Here is a 22,597-nt window from a genome sequence, read left to right as displayed (position 1 = left end):
GTGGTGAAATATGTACATATACATATGTACACTCTAATATATAATATATGCCTAGGATGACGAAAGAACAAGGTTGTCGTTATTTTCTTCTATTATTCTGAAATGTTGCTAGAGAAACGAGGAGCTGTCAACAAGAGAATCTTCGATCTGATTGACGTGTCTTTCTAAAATTGAATATTGAACGTTTTTTAAAAGTTCTGTTAATCGTAGTTCAGAGTTTTCTTTGTTAAGCAAAAGGTTCGATATGCGTCCCAAACGCAAAACACAAAGTTCGCAAGTGATAATTGGCCATTCTCCGACATATATGTAAGGCTTTCCCCAACCAATTCGGGCATTTTTTCTTTTATCCTCTTGGATTTTTCCATAATTGGTTATATAGTATTACTATTTCAAGGTACTCTTTGTAAATTTTTTCAGAATTTTCTAATTTATTCGATTCGGAAATCGTCTCCTTTTCAAACCCGTATGTCGTGGAAGATTAAAGTTGGGCAAAATATATTATGTTATGTATGTTATATTTTTAATGGCATCAAACAGGCTATTTTCAGCGAAAAAAATTGAAAACTGTTTTTTGATTCCATGCGACACCTTTGATTTCGCTTTAAATTTTACAGGGTATTTGGCAGTGTATTGAGAACGTAGAAAAAAATTGGCATCGTGGAACTTGACATCATTGCCGAGTAGAAAAAATATGTCGCCGAGAAAGGTGAATTAAGGTACATCTCAATTCCTCTTTTTCATTGACAATTTAATGCGATATATGTTTTATCTGATGCGATGAAAAATATAGGATAAGTTTTCTTTTTTTTGGTAAAAGTTCGATTTTCCAGCGTCGTGGAGAACAATCCTTCAATCAAATTCATGTTCAGAGGTTTCTTTTTAAATCCAAAAAAATATGATTGTTACTACAAGTCGAAATGTTGCCTATATACGGTTGCATTAAAATTTCATTTTGTTCCGCTCGGTGCTGTGCCGTGTTGTATTCAGACTTTAAATGCAAATTTTTGCAGCATCATATCTGGGAATACTTACCAAATGCGAGAAAATGCGAGAAAATGAGTTTTTCACTTAGCTTAGAACTGTGAGTGTTGTTTAATATTTTCATCCAATTTAAATACTCAGAAATAAAAATAAAACTCACGAATCAGAAATTAGGTTTGTCTGCACAAATCAGGTAATAGTTTCGGTCGGGACTTAATAATATTTGGTACAAATCAATGTTCTAGTATGAAGCTTGGACCAGTTTCGAACAAGACCTCCGTCCGTTGGGGGATAATCTACTACTCTTCGCTGGAAATAATTAATGTATTCCATCAACCTTATCAAAGTAAAAAATTTAAATATACAGGGCGTCCGATTTTAAATTACTCACCTGAATATCTCGTCAGGGGAGCCACCAATCTGAAAATGACTCGTGATAAAGTTGTTGGGTTCGAAGGGGGACATCGGATAATGACCTTAAATCGAACCTTGACTCTGACCTTCAAGGTCATTTGAAGGACAAGTCAAATGTTTTAAACAAAAACTATATTTTTGACCCCGGATTCGGAAAGAGTACGAAATTTCACGTTTAGATGGGTACATGAGGCTCTTCTTTGGAACGACCTTCAAAGGTTATTTTTCGAAAATTCTGGAAATTATTACGTTCTGGAAAAAGGTCTGCGAGAGATCTTCGTTGCGTTGTTCAATTCAGATAGAATTTAGATTCGCAAAGCTTCCGATGTTCATGTGTGCGAACTCTAATGTTCGGTTCGTTCAAGCTGTGAATTCGGTTATTTTGAGTCGTTCCAACTGTTGCCGTGCGTGATTGAAATAATTCGCTTTACACAAACACTTCAATTTAAAAAACACGCTTATAAACAAATAACAAGTTCTTTTCGATCAATTCTCAAAGTTAGTTTTTAACAATGACTTATTTACTCGTAAAATTATTTAATTACGGTTGCAATAGCAATTTCGGTATTTCTGAACCTAAGAGTTTGATAGATTCAGTTTATTTGCCCTGCACTTGAATTTGGAAATGATTTTAAATTTAGTTTGTTCTGTACTCTTTGATGTTGATTTATGTTCTGCAATCTAGAATGAATCTTTATTCTTCGATGTTAATTTACGTTCTGCATTGTGTCTTTCGAGATTCCTGGAAAGGTGGAAGTAAGAGGAGTTTGAGAAGAAGCTCTGCGGGATGCTAAGCTCTTAGATAAGTCAGCGCATTTGCAGCGACTAGTCTGTGAGGGCCTATCGGCAAGTGCTGACAGGACATCTTGTGTGTTCGCGTTTAAGGAATAGAGGATGGATGAAATGCTTACGAATTTCCTGTCTCTCGCTCTTCGCGTTTCAGGATGCAGGTTGACGTTTTTTTTTTGTTCTTGTGTTATTGTCTAAAATGTTATGCAATAATTTACTGAATCTGAGATTATGTACCCTGTGTGCAGGCTAGTGTTGAAAAAGATACGCAGTTTCAATGTGACATATGTATATATGGGGCGTTTCACAAAGAAACGACCAAGCCAAACTGAACGGGTCGGGAATTTAAGTCGTATAATTTTTTTCTAAAACGTTTTGAGTTTGGAAATATACTCCTAAAGGGATTTTTTAATTGCCGTTTTCGTTTGGACAGAATCACTCTCGGTCAATTTGAAAAATTTCATATTCAAGGATAAGTTTCTAATAAAAAAAAATGGATATTTCAAAAAAACATCGAGAACAAAAAGGTATTGTTTTTGAAAGCAGTTTCAAGCGAAAAATATACGGTATCATAAAAACCAGCAGAAAGGAAAATAATGAATATTTTTTCACCTCCTGAAAATACGACATTTTTTATTTGGAAAAATCAAATCTTAAATTAATCTTTGTCTTTGTCTTTACCCGAATCTATCCGGAAATACCTGAACCTAACCTAACCTAACCATATATGAAAATGGGGGTTGGCGCGCGAAGCCCCCCTAGTATATATGTATTAGGGTGGTCCTTATTTGGGGTGTTGACGAATTCCGATAAGTGCGCCCCCTAGACACGTTTGAAATAAATTTAAAAAAATGTGTGCGAAAACGGAGCGCTGTAGTCCAATTAGAAGACGTGCCTGTAAGCTCGTTTTGTTTTTCATTTGAATAACATGGGATTTTCAGACTACTTCAGTCATTATGTTTTTGAGTTGTCCCCATGAACGCAAAAAATTCTTTTTTCACATAAATCTGTTGTTCATGGGTACAACTACGCGTATATTTTTCCACAAGTCGTTATCACAACCTTTACGCCCCCCATCCCCCTGATATTATACACGACGGCAAATTGATCAACGTGAGAATACCTCTTTTTAGCCGCTTGGTGCTTGACAGTATTTCACCAATTAAAAGGCAGTCTTATTTACGTCATAAGTTTGTAAAAAAAAATAATTGTACATGTGGGAAAAAATATGTATTTCAATTAGTGTATTTAAAAACACATCTTTTATACTTTATACTTTTTTAAAAAGTAATAATTAAAATTAAAATGTTTTGATCGCCGTCTGTTTTTCTGGATCGGGAAAGATTTTACGATATTCCGAGATCCATGAACAACAGATTTATGTGAAAAAAGAATTTTTTGCGATCATGGGGACAACTCAAAAACATAATGACTGAAGTAGTCTGAAAATCCCATGTTATTCAAATGAAAAACAAAACGAGCTTACAGGCACGTCTTCTAATTGGACTACAGCGCTCCGTTTTCGCACACATTTTTTTTAATTTATTTCAAACGTGTCTAGGGGGCGCACTTATCGGAATTCGTCAACACCCCAAATAAGGACCACCCTAATATGTATATATATAATTTAGAATGGTCCTTGTTTAGGGTGTTGACGAATTTTTACCGCCCCATCACCGAAATCAATTTCAAATAATTTAAAAAGATTCGCCAAATTTTTTCAGATTCTTACAGGAAGTCTGAGAAAGTCCGCATTGTGATCAAAGTTTCTTATGGAAGTGATATGAGAAAAACTTTTTTTCGCACTATATATTTCATCGTGAAAGTAATAATGTTCCAAAGAATCTGTAACTGCGAGGTTTTAGTAGGCATTAGTGATACTATATGAAAAAAAAAAAATACACAGCATCTTACGAGGCAATCTAGACGAATTGCACTTCCTCTAAATAAAAAAAAAGTCAGGTTTCGAGGTTGTGCAATTCGTCTAGATTGCCTGGTACGATGATGTGTATTTTTTTCCAGATAGTAGCACTAATTCTCACGAAAACCTCGCGGTTACAGATTATTGGGAACATTATTACTCTTGCAATAAAATATATACTGAGAAAAAATGTTTTACCCATGTTAATTTCCATAAGAAACTTCGACCACAATGCGGACTATCTTAGATTCGATGTAAAAATCTGAAAAAATTAGGCTATTGTTTTTGAATTATTTGAAGTTGATTTAGGGGATGGTCTGGCAAAAATTCGTCAACACCCTGAATAAGGATCACCTTAATATACTGGTTAGCATTGCGTAGCTACGAGTTGGATTGCTTCATGAAAGATGGTATGATGAATAAGAATTATGAATGCAGTAATAGTGTACACTATGTGTGGATCGATATAGATCTAAGAACTTACGGTAAGAGCGTGCAAGACGCTGATACGGTGATTGCACGTCGGTAATTAGTGATGCGGCGAAGGCACAGCCGCGATTACCGGCTGTGACGTAGCGAAATTTTGAATGTTTTTGAAACTTTTCAAAATTTTGAATATTTTCGAAAATTCTTTAAGAATGAGAAAAATAACTTCAGAAAGTCATTCCAAGGAAGAGCCTCAAACATCTATCTGAACATTAAATTTTGCGCTCTTTCCGAATCCAGGGTCAAAAATAGAGGTTTCTATTTAAATATTGGTTTTGACCTTTACCTTTGACCTTTAAGGTCAAGTTCAAGGTCAAACTGAAGGTCACTATCCCATCTCCCCCTTCGAACCCAACAACTTTTGTCAGACTTATTTTCGGATTGGTGGCTCCCCTTCACGAGATATTTAGCTGCGTAATTTAAAATGGGGCACTCTGAATGAAGTTTCTTGGTGTCATAGGTCCAATAAAGACACTGGCAAATAGTTGACGGTTCGGCCCTTTGAGGGAAGCCCTCTTCAGAAGCTGCAAAATATTATTTTGCAAATTGTAAGTTACAAGAACTTTTATCCAACGCGAGTATGTTTTACGCGTTTCTTCATGCGTGTTTTCCGTACACAAATTACCCGTTTCTGTCACGGTCGAGTGACTCTGCGAATGCGCATGCGCAGAATACTGGAAATACCACTTTTTACTCCTAGGACTTAAAAGTGGTCTTTTCAGTACTGCGTTCATGCGCTATCGCGACGAACACAGTGAACAAACCTGACATTACGCGACCCAAACCTCAATTTCGTCCTTCGTGAAAAACATGTAACATACTCTGGTTATTTAAAAAATCATGTGTGACAGGGAGGCAGTGATCCTATCGCCTCGCGTATTTGCAATATTTGTCTTCGGCTCACCTGCGACTCATTTTGCAAACTTACGCTCAGCCCAAAAAAACCAAATTTGCCTCCTTGTTACACAATATACTATTCCACGAACTTACCTCCGGACTTTTTTATGTTCTTGGATTTTTCATTCAGGAAATTGTTATGGTTTTCAAGGGTAACTCTTGTATTTGATGTAAGTATTAGTCTAGGAATTGTTTGCTTCTTTTGGTTGCTTTTTTCGTATAACTTACAATTTGTATTAACACATTCATCAGCTTTTGAGGAGTCCCCCCCTCTCCCTCTCCACCTTCAAACGGCTGAAACGTCAAGTATTTAACAGTGTCTTTATTGGACCTATGACATCGAGAACCAGTACATAAACTGGCAATAATGCCTGATGAGATTTTCATAGGATTTTATGAGTTTTCACAAATTTTCACGAGAGGTTTCGGCTGAAATATACAGGCGTTGAATGATTTTCCCGAGTTCATAGAAATTGAATCGACTTCAGAAAGCTCAATGTACATCGACCATTTCATTTCTAAACATGTTACAGAGTTGTACTTGGTGAGAAAACAGGGTACCACGTGACTAAACGTGTAAAGCATCGATCATCGAATTAGCTTGCTTGGTATGCGAAGACTCAAACTTACCATTTATGTGCAAGTTTATTAATATAAACTTCGGTGGGTGCGTGCTGATTTGACACTCGTATTGGCCTTCGTCGCTGGCGTTAACGAACTTGATCTGCAGCCGCCAGTTGTTCGGGTACTGAAATTCAACCGTGTATCTCATATCCCCGGTGTATGTGTGCTGGCCAACCGTTAGCAAGCTCAACTGTTCGCCATCAGGCAGTCTCCGGACCCAAGAAACCTGTTTAAAAATCATCGCGATGAGCATTAAACTGACATAGACTTTTTACATATTTCATTTCACATCTTTTTCGCTGTCGAGTTTCGAGACACTGAAATGCATTCTGCACGCAGGACAGTCGATGAAACTTATTTATTTTCAAGCTAACTTACTGGCTTCGACCTTATCTTTTACTCCCATACATCAAAGTCGTTTCTGGTTTTCTTATCACATGGTGATCAAAACTGAATCTGAATTCAAGTGAAATTTATTGAGGCAAGTGCGGAAAGCGTAAATACCATAGAGATGGTTGATCAAGATACGCGGGTCCGTAAGACAGAGGTAAGTTTATTTTCTGAAAATAATAAGGGGCCATTATATTACATCATACATTCATGCAGTTGAACAACGGCGTTTATCTTTACCATGCCGTTTCATACCGCGTACGTCCTACATATTCCGTATATGAAAATTTAACACGTTAATGAACCCATGTCTGTTGCACCCGTTGAATATTCCTAAAAAAATTAGTTCTTATACTGGCTTCTAGAAAGCTGGCAGTGTTTGAGCAGAAATAGTTGCAGCATGACTGGGGGGAATTTCAGATTCACGAGTTACGTCACTTGCTTTTTTCATGTGTGATTGTATCAGGCAAAAATACAAAACTTAGTGGAATGGGCTATAATCTTAAAAAAACATTGAATGAGTTGTTTTTTTCTGTTTTTCTTTTCGTCTCTTTTTGTGCTTCTAAGTTACTATGAATTTATCGCTATTCTTGTCACGAATTCATCGAGTAATTACAAAACGTATTTCAGTTATCAGAAAAAAAGTTTACCCTAGTTTCTAACTGTTGGCTGTTGAGTTGATTATCAGTTGTCCCTTAACGGCACAAGCTTCAAGGACAATGTTAGTGATTATTTTCCGGTTATACAGATTATGAAAGCCTTGGTGTACTGCATAAAAAGTTTATTAGTTATGGATAACTCTTTGTTCTCGTAAAGTATGACACCGATCAAAATAACAAAATGCTAGCGACGTCTGTTGTGCAGAGTATTATCATTGTTTCATTATTGTGAATTATAATTCTCGTCTTCATTGGATAAAAGTGAGGATTACTCAGGTATTTCGCAATATTGGTAGTTTAAGTCCTTTCCAGTTTTTACTTTCCTTCTTCACACTGTTTGTCAAGACAGATGAAATAATCATCCGTTAAAACGTAGTATACGATCAGGCCGTGTTTCAATTATAACGTAACGGCCGAGTTCTTTTTCTTTCCACGTTTTTATTAGCTTGCTTTCTTTGCTTGTCTGTTCGGTACAAATTTTGCAATAGATTTCAAACTAACTTTTCGATGAGCTAGAGACTTGAAACTTTAAACATTGCTCAGGACTGGATGACAATGCAATATTATTTGTTTATTTGTTTGGTAAAAATTTTGCAATCGATTTTATTAAACTATACGGATTCGAGCTGATGTTGAAATGAGGACTATACGATGACCACCGACGGCGACCGAAGGTAGCTGAAGACGTTGACGAAGACGACCAACGACCACGGTTAGCCCCCTGACACTCATCACTGCTCGTATACTAAAAAATTGTACGCGTTTTGTCCCCATTTTTTAGTTCCTCTACGTGGCGCTAGTAGACTTCTGATACGCTCGCTGCTCTCGCTGACCGCGCGCAAGCTTGTCAGACAACTACTAGCGCCACTAGTGGTGGAGATTGGCGGCAGAATCAACGGACATTTTGCGAAATTTGGTTTTGGTTCAAGATGACTTTCTGAAATTTGAGTGAATCTTCATGTATTGGAACCTCTAGTATTTGTCCCGACAAACTCCCGCGACGATCTCGGTAACGGCTCGATGAAAAAGTCTGAAATCGCACGAGTTTAGAATCAAATGATGGGCATTAAAAATTGCCATGCCCAGTTTTCTGTGACCGCATGTTACTACTGAGAAAATTCATAAAACTCAAAGTACTCCCACATAGTTCACAAGAAATTTGCAAAAATTTTATACACAAATAGCTGTAAAATGAATAAAATATTACAATAGAAAAAAATTTTATGAAAAATAAAAGAATCGAAACGTGATATTGCGGATTTGAGTGAAATTTCCAATGATATCGTCCAGAATGATGAGGTGAAAAATATTCTTGAACATTAAATGTGTCATTTTAAAGCAAGAGTTTTAATAATTATTATCGTCACATCGTCACCAGCAAAATGAAATTTTATCTTATTCGGATGGTTCATGCTGCATTTCGAACATTGAAGGGAACGTTTTCTACAAGCTGACATTGACTTTTTAAATTTCATCGAGGCTGCAAACATTGACAAGGTGATGAAAAAGAATATGTTTATCTTAAAACCTCAGTTTTTTAATATGCTTGAGTTTTGAACATACTTGTCTGACCTGTAAAATTTGCACTTTGCATTTTCTATTCCAAAAGTACATATCTCAAACAATTTTTTTTTCCATTCTATTGGTCAAAGGTAAAAATGATTGTTACCTATGATTGCATAGTTTCATCAAACGTTGAATGGTGTTTGCATTCGTCAAGACAAATGCAAGTCAATATTTTAGAATAATTCTCTGCAACTGCATATTGAACACGTCCATCTAATGCTAAGGCCATATAAGACCTGCCAATTATGATATGTTTTTACGGGAGAATTTCTGTGGAAAGTCTGAGATAAAATTTGCCCGCAATTTCTACGAAACATTTCGACACTTTTATAAATTATCAGCCACGGTCCAGAAGATTGCAGATTCTATTTGAAAATAACAAAGAATTACTCATTATTTCAATTGTTATGGAATTTCTTAGAAACTCGTACGGTATAAAGCTCACAAAACCTGATTTAAGTTACTTTGTGAGGTTTTAGAATAATTTTGAAATTCGTCATAGTTGACCTTTTTCGAAATTCAAATGTCTACAAAGATTTGTATGGAATTTGTATCAAGTGTAAAACAAAATTTCTTCACTTAACTGTAGAAGTAATATTTTTTCCACAGTTTTGTGAAACTATTATGAAACTCTACGAAAATCCCTGCAGATTCTCCACGAATGTTTAAATTTTAGTTAAATCTCAGTATGAGGGTAGATTATGGAATTGTTGCTTTTTGAGACAAATAGTCCATTTGTATATAAGAATAGGTATAAATGATGGCAAACTATAAAATAGAAATGAATTTAAAAAAACATACATACACTTCCGGTTGTATAATAATTTTACGTGTCACGACGTTTTCCAAATACTTTACTCACGTTCTGTGTTTCAAGTACTACCAAGGAAACCACCTTCATTTTCCATTTTTCTATTTCGAATATCAATCTAATAATATTTCATGTATCGTATTCTAAATGACCTATTCTGGTAACCAAATTGTTGTTGAGCCCAAAGTTGAGCTAAGCGAATACTTCATAGTTTTTACTGCCTTTTCTTAATCCAAACTCCAAGATCTCTACTCACCGTTTTGTCTTGCAGCAAGGAAATCCTACAGTCCAAAGTGACTGTTGCGCCAGCTTGAACCGTGAGGTTCTGGCCCTTTCCTTCGAAATGTGGGCCCCATCGATGGTCATGATGATGATGCTTATTAAGGGTGCTGTGTGCGTCAAAGATGTAATTGAGCATTGGTGCATCTGTTGGGATTGACCGTTTCGCTGTAGTGGCCATCGTCGTTGATGTCCTCTCCGTGGTGTCAGGCGAATCTGAAGAGAGATGACCAAAGTTTCATCGGACGTTATGACTAAATCGAGAAAAAATTTTCATTTCTTTCTTATTCCAAGATATAGACTTCAACCTTGATTTTAGTTCCATTTTTTTTTTATCTGTCAGCGAGTTGGAAAAGGAGAAGAAGTTTTTCGAGAGGGACGAAAATAAACATATTTACTCATTTCCAGTCCGCCATTATCGACGAGATTGATATTAAATGGCCATCTTTAAGAAATCTTAGGAATCAAGTAATTATATGTGATCACTGGGGTGGGGTACAGGAATGCGAAAGTTCAAAAATTCAACCGGACGGGATCCTGGGCCTAAATGCATGAGGTAAATGCTGAGTAGTTTCAAATTTCTCATTTTTTTTTTATCCATCATTTTACAATAATTTTAAAGTAATGGGGGAGGAGCTTGACTTAAATTTTACAGCATTTTAGAAGCGAAGTGGGTAAGTAATAGTTGAACGCTGCCTCATCATGTACGCTCGACCACGATAACGACGCTGTATGGTCGACTTCGATTGCCACCGCTAATTGGGGCCAATATGATATTGAAGTCGTATTTCGTTCAACAGAATAAATAGACGTGTGACGGATCAATCACAGGCACATATCCGGAGTCTGCAGTAGCGACCCTCGCAAATCAAAGCTTGTAGCATGTCTGTTTGCACAAGTCACGTCTCCTTAACCGTGCCACCGTGAATGTCGAGAGGGAAGTTCTTTCCGAGCAAACGTCCTGAAGCACGTGGATTCTTTGACATGTTCAGGCACAGAGGTTAGTGGCGTATAAATTATTCCTTACGGCCAGGACCAGCTTCGTCCGTGCATTTGCGTTTGAATTCAAGTAGAATCGCTGAACTCATTCGCTCTATCCACTTCATAATTGTAATAATAATAATAATAATGAGTATAATAGTGATAACGACGATGACGATGATAATAATAATAATAATCACTTTGACTACTGCTATGCTCTTTCGTGTCCTCATAAGCGGACAGCTTGCGCAGGGTGAGGGAAAGATGGGTTGGTGACCATTTTGATGCGTCGGCACAGAAACACCTGCATTCATGCAAAGGAACTACACAAGACTTTGTCTAGCTGCAGCCGGATCGAGTTCAAACCTCAGCTCATCGATTCGATTCGTGATGCTACTTCGGTCGGCTTGATATTAATATCTTCTTTTACTAATCCAGTACATATTTTTACCACGACTAGGTCACACTGCTTTAAACAAATGTGCTGTGTACTACTTGCGGCCGTTTTTATTTTTATATTCTTTCATACTTGGTACGTTTTCGGTGATGGAAATAATGACCATGAAAGTAATGAGGTTCTGGTAGTTAAAAGAACATACTGCAATCTGTACTAATTATTATCCAGACAATACAATTTGTTGCGAAATCAACATAAAATTACACTATCATTATTAGGTCTTCCATCTATTAACTTTAAGCCTCTTTACCACTCCGCACTGTATCTTTTCCTCTTCTTACCCGTCCCTTATATCTAAAAATCCTTGTACCCAACGTTTTCCATACATAGTATCTGTGGTTTCTTTTTCTAGCCTGCATTCTCAAGAACTTTCTTACGAATTCCAACTTTTGAATTCTATGCCTTTCCGCCAATCAACCTCCTCTGAAACTCCACCCACTTCTCCTTAGTTTTTTTCAAAATGGTCCTAAACATGCAACATGCAGTTTAACACCAATCAACAAGTCACCTACATCCTTCTCAATATAAAACAACGGTCCTAGCCTTCTCTACACCACCCCTTATATCTATCAACATTTGTATACCATAACCAATCATGACATCTAACATATTAAATAAAACAGTTGATTTATTATCCATTAAATTCACCGTAAATCGAAAGTTACTTCTCCTTCAAATTCAAACTATCCCCACTTCAAGATATTGCAGTGAGGAAGCTGCATGTCCATGTGATATGGCAAGTATTATGGTTTCGTCTCGTTCACTCGTGAATACCCACGGGTCAGACTTGCTTAGCTTTAGGTTATGTTTCTTCAAGAACCCTGTTCATCTCTTACGCCAACATCTTGATGACTGTTTCGGTCCAGAGACTCCTTTCGAGTTTACAAAGTCATCCTATTTCGTCTTCGTAGCTTTGAGGTCGTATCATGTAGATGGTTTCCGGTAACTTTCTATCAGGAAGGTTGTTTCTATGTCGAACCGTTGTAGCTTTAATCCTGTTGATGCAGCTAGCACCAATATCATTCGTGTTGAGTCGAACTTGACAACTGGGCTGAATGTTTCGTTATAGTCAACTCCATATTTTTCGGAATACCCCTTAGCCACCTGTCTGGCCTTTTACCTTACTATCTCTTCATTTGGTGATCTTTTTATCTTGTAGACCCAGTGATCTTCTATCGCTGTTTGTCGGTTCAGTTATGTTAGCGACCATGTTGCATTCCATGTGAGCAAGGCTATTTCTTTGTCCATGGCTCGCTTCCACTTCACCGCATCCTAACTTGCGATTGCTGCAGATTTTTTTTTAATTTGTGTTCTGTCTCTTAACGAATGAGATTGTGGTTGGTCTCGTTGTTCTTGCGATAGTCTTCCCTTCGGTACTTCAAAGACCTTATCTTCTGAGTTGTCTTCCTTCTCATCTTGTTGTTCTTCCTGTTCCTCTTCTTTTGCTTCTTGTTCTTCTGAAGATTCGTCTTCGGTTGATTGCTGGATTTAAGTTAATTTCGTTGTGGTATTTGTTGAAAGGATCCATCTGTAGCTTTTCTTTCACGTTTCTTTTAAATTTTACATCCGTGCCATATTTAACTTAGTTTTCTCAGGCAAATCAAATTTTGATTCTTTCCTTGCTTTATGGTAAAGTTTCTTTTTGTTTTGACACATGTGAGTACGCTTCCACTCCAAAGCAATCAATTTTTCGAGCTTTGGTTTCTTGCCAAACCAAAGTTCATACGGTGCTTTGTCACGAATTTCGCTTTTGCCTATGCGATTCAGCATGAAGGCTGCGGTGTCGGCTGCCTTCGCCCACGGAATTTTCTGTAACTCTGTGGCATGTAGCATTGCCCTTGTTGATTCTATGATAGTCCTGTTTTCCTTTTCAGCACTACCGTTTTGCTCCGGAGTGTAAACTACGGCTCTTTGACGGTGAATACCATAACTTTTTGTGATTCATTCCACCTGCTGATTAATGAATCAAGTGTGAACGCTGCTTTGCTTGGCCATGTAAGCTGCACATGGCTCTGCTCGTTTGTCTGCCTGTGATGGTCTTAGCAGCTTGAACTGTATTTGACATAGTTTATGCTTGCGTACTTCCACTGCTTCAACAATTCATCTGCGTATAAAACAGCATTCCTTGGAATCTGCAACAAGCTGCGTATCTTTATCGAGTGCTGCTCTAGCCGAGAAAACGTTATACTTTAATTCGGGTACATGAAGCACCTCAGTAGGATGCTTCACCTTCCGGACGATTTATTATCATATGCAAGTACGTTTATGTTACCTTTGTCAACAACATACGTGTTTTTACCATTTTGGGATATCATCTTCGCATAGGGCTACGGTCTCTAATAACAGAGATTCACCTTTTGTTTCATTATTGTTATAGTTTGTCCAGTATCTTAAGCAGTCGCATCTCCAGTAACCAGGCTTATTGCATACGTAAGAGTTACCAGGCTTGTTCTTCTGCAACGATTGCTCGCCACTCTTTTTCCACTTGTCATTCATCTTCATTCGCTTGAATGCTGCATGTTCTTCATTTTCTGCTTCCGATCTTTTGTCCAATTTTTTCCGAATCTAAGTATCTTAGTGATATGATTTCTTCACTCTCGTTGAACTTGATTGAGTCTCAAGCAACTCGTCATACGCTTATCGATGTGATGAATACTGATAGTAGTGATAAAAATATGGCCTTTGCAAAGTCAGAAATTCCGTTCATTGCCGGAAATAATCTTCTCGAACTCTTTCATGCTTTTAACATACGGCGCAACGCAGAACAGATGTTTGTCCGCCGAGATTTTTTTTTTTTTTGCCTTCTATTGTTGGCCTTAGAAGTACAGTGAAACCTAATTAATGAAGTGGAATGAACACTTAAGGATTTCATAATCATTGAAGAAATTAGTTGTTTTCTTAGTGCCATAGAAAGAATGCTACTCTCAGCGTAAACCGATTACATCGTGGCTCACGCCTGAATTAAAATCGCGTATCAAAAGACGCAAAGTACTTTATAAATAAGCCAAGAGAGCGAATAGTCTGTTAGGATATGCAATTTATTGTAGATTTAGAGATGATTTGACGTGCAAGTTAACACATACGAAAAGCGACTATAATTTCAGCAGATTAGCTGACATTAATAATGTAGTTAGATTATGGAACAAGTTGGTGACTCTTGGGCTAGTGAAAACATCATTGGCCTCCTCTCTCAACTTTTTTACACCAGATCAATTGAACTCTTACCGTCGTGTTTATTTCTAGTGTATCGCCAACTTGTTCTGACGAAGAATTGCATGTAATTAAGACCCCTGTTGTTTCGGTGAAACATCTGTTTCAGTTTAAACATGTAACAGAAAATGACTTATTCCAGTTGATAACTACAACTGTTTCCAATTCTCATTCGTCGGGCTTGACTGTGTCTTTTCGTTTGTAATTGAAAATGCAAATCCACAACTTGCTCCCTTGCTGATAAAATTGTTTGATTCGTACTCTGACTCTCTTATTTTCCGTCAAGCTTGAAATGGGCTTTCATAAGGTCACTCTAAAAAAGAAATTCACCATTTTCTCCTTCTGACACTCGACGGATAGTAAATTTGAGTGAACTCTCCAAAATTTACAAACAGATTGCTCACAATCAGATAGCCAAATAACTTACGAACAATAGTATTTCAGATTCACGGTAATCAGGATATCGCAATACTCACAGTACCCAAACAGCTTTGCTTCAGCTTTGTCCTGAAATTAGAAAGTCGGGTGACGATGGGTGCGTTATTGTTTCAGTATTGTTTGATTTTAGCAAAGCCTTCGATAACGCTTTCCATCCCATTCTGCTCAAAACTCTTTTAGATATCAGTTTCTCTGAATCGTCCTTAAGTTGTGTGCATTCTTTATCGTACTAGTAGAACACAAGCTGTTATTGATAAGTCAAATATATCTAATTGGCTTCCTACTACTTCTGGAGTCCCACACAACTCTGTGCTTGGACCTTTATTGTTTTTTTTATCTTTATTAACGACATAGGAGCTACTTTTAGATATTCATCTCTCTCTCTGTCGGTTTCTCTTTTGCTCTTTCATTCCTGCAATTTAGAAACTTCAAAGGTATAGCAGGACGGATAAAAAAGGGGCATATATTTCTTGTATCGATTTATTTTTATGTATTTACAACATATTCTTGTCGGTACGATGTTTATCTTATCAAGTAAGAACTCTACAAGTTGTGTCAGTAGGTATGTGTATTTAACAATTAAGGTGACGGGGTAGTCTTTTCACCCTAACGTCGTGGTGACAGTAAGTGCTTTCACAACCCCATTTCAAGTGTTCGGAGATACAAACAGTTCACTTCGTTTTTAATTCTCAGTATGTTGATATTACAAATTTTTTTTTTTTTCAAACTTATATGTCATCAATCGTCAAAGTATCAAAAATTCATGACGCATAGAAGTCATGGAAAAGATTAACAACCGCATGGAATCATACCTACTCCCCCTTTCCCCCTCCCCCGCCACTTCCCATAAAAACAATATTAAGTGTTCGATTCTTGAATTCCGGAAACTTCACTTCATGGAAGACCCAAAAGATACTTGAAAATACTTTAGAAAATACTTGAGATACCCTGTGAGAATTCCCAAACCTCATTGAGTCGTTATAAGCCGCCTCTGGAGAAATGCTGGGAATCTGGTGGAATTCACGTAAGACAGTAAAATTTCTGTTAAAATCTTTTTTAATAGTTCTTAAAACCTTTTACAAAAATTTCCTAGTTCTGGTGCTAAGGACTAAGATATCATTGGAGAAATCTTGTTAAAATTTTTAAAATATCACCCAATCTTCATCAACTGTAACCAAAATTATTTTTGACAACTTCATTACAGGTACCTACATTCTCTGATGACGACCATATGATCAATAATTTGAATGGAAATGCACGCTTAATAAAACTTATTTCAGATTACCAACCATCAGCAATGAACGATACATGCACGTAGAGAATAACACAGCAGATTCTGCTTAAAATTGCAGGAAACGAGGGACACATTAAGTTTTTCGATAACATATACTTTGTAAAATGCAGAATTTACTCTGAAAACAGTAAAAACCGCTGTACGGAGACCAAAATCTACTATATTTACAGTCGAAAATAAAATTGACATGGGTATTTTTCACCAAAAATCTTAATGTGTCTCTTTTTCTCTGCGGTTTCGACTAAAATGTGCTTTCTTTTTTTTTCGTCTCTTTGTGTAACGTGATTATACCAGAAGATGATATAGAAATGAAACCCTGTGCCTGTCTCCAATCAGAAGACTTCAATTACTTTCGATGAGAAACTGATGTGTTCATGAAATACATAGAAGTTATCAACTGACTAATTTGACCGAAAAATAATTGTAATTGCTGAAGTTCCGATCCCATCGCTCAGATTCTTTGTAACTTTTAAAGGAACTTTAAGGCTAAGCGTTCTACAGGAAATTTTGATGAATATTTCTTTGAACAAGTTTATCCCAAAGGAGGCACAACTCTCTCGACGCTTTCGAGCTTTTTTATTAGAATTCAAGGAACTCTGCTGGGAAATTTTTGGTTAGTATTTTTTTTTTTTTTTATTCACGAAATGGATTACTATTTCAGCTACTGCTACTTGCTAGTCGCAAATAAAATTGAACGTACTGAATATTTATGTGTCGGAAAATGTGAGGATTTTTTTATTTATTTTTTATTGCGTGATAATAAGTATTTCAAACCTTGGAATGAACAAACGTGAACAAATTCAACAGTTGATTGTTTTGGGACTGGAATGGATACTTGAAAAGTTACATTTATCTCTGTCTCTTACCTTACACGTCACCATCTCTTATGCAAATTCACAAAATGAGTATAATGTATTCTTATGGATGCATCCATCATCTATATAATCTTGTTTCTGTATGCATCAGGTAGTGAGTTATTCGGGAAAACCATCTATCATACGATGTTCGATGGATATAATCGAAGCATAAAAAAGCCGATAACTCCTCCGGCAAACGTCTTTCTACGAAACTGTATCGGAGAAATGTGGTATCTGAATTTGCCAAGAGAACCAAAGTATGACCTAGTTCGTATGGGCCAAAGTGGCTCGTGACGGTTGACACTATTATTGAGAGGCTATGAAATTAATTGATTGCAGCAAACCGCAACTCAAGATGCAGCTTTTTTTCGAAAAATAAGTTTAATGGCTTGAATTGGACCCAAACTCGAACCCTGGATCTTTCGCTGTCCAAGCGACTATTTTAACCACGACCAGCTACCCAGACCACTGCCGAAACGTTCCCCGGAACTTTACACTGTCGTCAATGATATGTTGCAGCATACACTTGAATGATTATACTATAATATTGACACCTTTAGTTTCTACTGAACAATAAAAAGTCAATACAATTATGAAATAATAGAGAGAAAAAATGTGGATCTTTATCAAAAGATGTTTCTTTCCCGAAATTTGATCTCCATCGCTTTCACATACTTATTTTCAAATTCATTCGTGCATTGTACGTTTTAAAATTCAGAAGAGTGACAAACAATGCAATCTGCTATAAATAACCCGTGCAGCTTGCAGTTCGTCTTGCCTTCCTGTCTACGGCGTCAAACCGTGTTTTATTGTGTATATATATATATTGTACCCTTTATCATCCTGAATACCTACATCTGCACTCCAAAATGCATAAAATATCGCAGCGACGTTTGGCTGCTGAAGAGTTTCCTCTGCAGTGATGCTGGTTGCGCGCCCCGAGGCCTGTCATATGCAATGTAACTGGTCTTGCTGATCGATACCGTCAAAAATGACAAATCACTTGGAAGAGGCGAATCGATCAATGATGGCCATCTCGAATATCAGAACATATTCTGGTTGTATTCATGACTATGACCATGAACCGTGACAATCAAACATGCTCGTTATTGCCGTATTATCTTTACGAAATGAAACACAGAAAATTATTATACTGCTGTAAGATTTTGTCAAAATCGGGGAAATTTTGAAGTTCACATTGAGCCGACGAATTTTTCAATCGCTGACTTCTACTTGGATTCAGAAAAATCGTATTTCAACCCGGTGAATTCGCTAGTACAGTATGTACGTTGTAAAAGTCTGCGTGCGCTTGAAGGTGAAGGCTGTTGGATTTATTAAACAGAGGCCACAGGGTTACGAGTGGTTATCCGTTTTCGGGTCAATGGTACAGCATGGTTAATGTAGGATTGTTACAAACTTTCCTTTTCAAAAGTTTCTGAGTTGTTCACGCTCCGAGAACCAAGCGCTGACTTTTCTCATACAATTCGAAACGCTTACATGTATACCTATGGTATACCCTGAGACACGGATTTCCGCTGTCCCCGAACAATCCGCAAAAGTTTCCGAGTACGAACCTCACGCACAACGATTCGACGGCCCTCGACAGAAGCCCGAATCTTACAGAGAATATCGCAAGATTCTGTACGGTGCTTGGCATGGTAAATAAAACAAAACAGTTTAACAGAATAGAACAAAAATCATCTCTTACGTAATAGTAGCAATACAACAGCAAAAAACAACGGATAAAAAAAACATCTTGACGTAATATAACGCATAACAGATTTAAAAAGAAATAAAATGTAGCAAAATGAAAGAAAATGCCGATCCATGCCACCAAGCTTAAGATTCCGGTGCTCACCACAATGACAAAAGACCTTAGAAAAGTAATGATTTTGCTCGATCGCACTGATAACGATCGTGCCTCTACTTACAATTAAACATTACTGCGCTAATCGTGACCGAAAATACAAAAAGATGATTATTGCTCAAAAACGCTGGTCGCGATCGTACTTCAACTGACACACCACTGCGCTAATCGTGAGCGCAACAAATCAGACACTTAACACTAAATTAACGTAATGCTCGCAATTTGTAAATTAACCTTAATAACCTGCGATATTCGCAGCAATACAAAAATTAATACCAAATAAAAGCGCCAATTGCAATCGTAAATCGAAACCTATTCACTACGTGTGGCAATCTTAGCAACAAGAAACTACGATAATAATCATGCTAGTTACTATCCAATAAGGAACATAAGACGAGCCGAAAAAATACCATTTGTTTCACGATGCTTATCATGGAAAAGAAAAAAGTATAGGTTCCATCAGTAGAAAGGAAGAAAGAGAAGCGTTACGTCTGGCATTTCACCACACGTCCTCCCCACCTTCTTCGACCATCTCTTGTCTCTACCTGCTAACTCTTCCACATTCCTCATAGTATATATAGTCTCCATTTTGTCCTTCTGTTTCTATCCAGCCTCATCGCCTTTACTTGGCTAATTATATTCTCCACTATTCTGGATTCCCACACCTTTCGTCTACTCATACTATTTGTCTCAGGCCCACTTGTATTCCAATGTTCGTTTAATCCACTTCTACTGCTACGTCCTACAAACTCAACTTTTAATTTCAAAATACACTTCGTTTACACGTTACAGGCCTCACTAGCCTAATAAATCGTCTACGCATTCAATTAAACGTTCCTCATCTCACTTATTGCTCCTTCCACCTTTTTCCGAGCCTAGGGCACTGATGAATATGGACCCGATGAAACCCAAAACATCTTTAGCATATATAGGGGGATATTGATACCGTCCGTCAACACCAATCCCTCTATCCGGTAACATTCTGGTGGCAGCGGTGGGATTGGATGTATGGTGTTCAGTTACACACGAGTTAGCGTAGATGTGCAGTAGCGATATTGTGACTTCAAATAGCAGTGTCTTGAATTTGAGTTCACAGAATTTTTTTTTGAGATCTGTCTACGATATCGGTGATGTGGCAATCGATCACTTGCACTTGAACGTGGATTCGGAGAAGTCTGAATATAGTCTTTGAAGGAACTGTCGTAGCAGAATTACTTATGACGTTGGTATGCGTTGGGCAATGATTCGTAGATATCTTCCTTAGTAAGTAGCACGATAAATTTTGGATTTGCTTTTGAGAAAGGTTTCAACATTCATTTCGTGAAGGCAGTGAGACGAGCGAATCCGCTGCCTCCATAATGTTACGGGATAGAGGGATTGATATTGGTGAGCGGTATCAATACTCCTAAAGCCCTCAAACACAAATTACTCTAATAGTAAGTGTTTTTATTTTCATAAAAAAAAAACCCTAAATGTAGGTATGATTTTAAACCGTCCAAACCGTGACCCCCCCACCGACTCATCATGAAATAATCGCGGTGCTTTCGAAACTTTAATATTAAACCGCTAACCTGCCTTAATTCTACGCCAAAGGCTCACACAATGCGATACGCGGCCTATTCTTGAGAGGTGACACTTTTAAAAAAAAGCTAACATGACTTAACCGAGTACAACAGAATTGGACTGGACGCAATCAATGAACAAAATGACTCGATTAACGTTGTCATTTAGCGTTCGAATCCGCTCTTCAAACAAAATAAACTCGACTCAACAAATTGTGAACACTTTCCGATACACAAATTTAAAAATAATCAAGCGCGTTGCCGATACGCAATGCTCTACTTCTCTCGAAATTTAATCGCAACAACCAAAAATCAGCGTTCATCGCTTTGAAGCCACATAAAAATGCGCGACTCCCTCGCACTTTACCATGAATGGTCAAGAAGTCAAAAAGAAATTTTCTGTCTTCATAAAACTTCTCGCATTCGTGATCTTCGAATTCGTCTCATTATTACAAGAAATACCTGGTGCGTACAATCTCTAGGACAAGAGTGAATTGCCTGCTTGCTAAAATCCATGACTTGTCAAGCCATTAGATCAAATATTGTTGCAAGGCTTATTTTAGAATTATTCGAGTAAAGGAAAAGAGTAGAATATTACTATATTGAAGGTTAGAGCTAGAAGGACGTGAACCTGAAAAGTTAGGTATCCTGCCATAAGGTAGTGACAGTAATTTTAACATCAGGCTTCAACAAGATGATAATTCAAACCCGTTTGGCCAGAAGGGTATAAGCCACAGCGCTCTTTGGCTTGGTCTTGCCACAAAGGTGTAAGTCAAATTATTCGAAAAAAACGTTCCGCCCTTCTGGCAGTAAGTGTTTGCAACTTTTTTCAATCTAACTTCCATCAAGTGGGCGGGACATTTTTAAATTGTGGCGGGTTGCAGCCTTCTGAGAGTTAGTGAAATTGGAACAACATGAAAAATTACGAATACTTACCGCCAGGCGGACGTAAGCCACGAAAATTGAATAAGTTCTCACACCAATCTGGCAGAATTAAAATTAAGAAAAAGGCAAGGCTGCAAATACTTACTGCCGGAAGGGCGTAACATTACTTTTAAAATGATGTAGCTTCCGTCCATCTGGAGAAATGCATTTGAATTTTTCCCTAACGATGCTCCACTGTTAAGATTACCATTACGTATTTACAAAAGCAAAGTAGTCTTTGGTTAAAAAATCACTGGTTGGGCCCTTATACCCTTACGAAAAAAACCCTCAACTTAGGTGTCAATTCGTACCCCTAATTCATAGGTAATGCTAAACTCCCCTAAGAAAAAAATTGAGTGTACGAATTCACCCCCAAATTGAGGGGTTTTTCTGTGAGGGTAGTTCCTTTCCCTTGATACTGTAGTCAAGTAAGGAATGATTTTGTGAAATTTGTTATATACCACACTGCTATAGATTTCTTTTTCCTTATATACGTATTAAGTATTTTAATTTTGAGATACCTCGATGGCTGTTATGATTCCACAGATGACAGAAATTGCAATGTTATCTCAAAAAAATTTCAGTGTTCCCAAGCGCATCCACAAAACGATAAGACGTATTGACGGTTCTTAATACGAATTCTGAAAATGCATACTCCGTAGCTTTCGTCCCTTTTCCAATACATTCCTAATATCACACTTCGATTCAAATATACTGTATTTTTAAAATCTCAAAAATGACATTCGCTTGTTTCGTACTTTAGAGTCGTAACAACGTTTTGATAGTTAAGCAACAAACAATTCAGCCATGAAGAGTTCTCGCGCCTTGCAAGATACTCAAAATTTAAAGTTTTTTTTGCGAGTGTCTTAAGAGGAATATTTATCTTATAGACGTTCAAGATTGGAACCATTTCTCATCACACAGGCAACCGAAATGAAGATTTTTCACTCGATTAATCACTGTAGAAAACACGTTCTTGAACATTGTGTTATTTCCTTTGTCGACCAAATGATGAATAAATCCGAGCTTCAATTTAGAATGTTTCAAATGGATGTGTTTTATGAATAATCAAGTCTTGTGACTACTGAGTCAAATGATTTCTCTTCCAGAGAAAATTCACTTGCAAATAAATTGGAAATCTCTAATAAATCACGACCATCTTTCTCCACCATAAGTTAGTTCCACCTGCA

The 22,597-nt window shown here is 37.3% G+C and overlaps 1 protein-coding gene across 1 annotated transcript in view; it reads right to left on the bottom strand.

Moving 5' to 3' along the window:
- LOC124299299 (uncharacterized) overlaps window positions 1-22,597 on the bottom strand; it is a 491,045-nt gene that overhangs the window by 33,967 nt on the left and 434,481 nt on the right. Inside the window, exons 4-5 of the mRNA XM_046752435.1 lie at window positions 9,795-10,033; window positions 6,119-6,338 (exon numbers count right to left, since the gene is read on the bottom strand). Of these exons, the coding sequence (XP_046608391.1) occupies window positions 6,119-6,338; window positions 9,795-10,033 (459 nt within the window). The remainder of the gene's footprint in view (window positions 1-6,118; window positions 6,339-9,794; window positions 10,034-22,597) is intronic.

This window comes from Neodiprion virginianus, chromosome 2 (assembly GCF_021901495.1).
Source record: "Neodiprion virginianus isolate iyNeoVirg1 chromosome 2, iyNeoVirg1.1, whole genome shotgun sequence".
Classification (NCBI taxonomy): domain Eukaryota; kingdom Metazoa; phylum Arthropoda; class Insecta; order Hymenoptera; family Diprionidae; genus Neodiprion; species Neodiprion virginianus.
The sequence above is the reverse complement of the archived record's forward strand: the minus strand, read 5'-3'. Positions and strand labels throughout refer to the sequence as shown.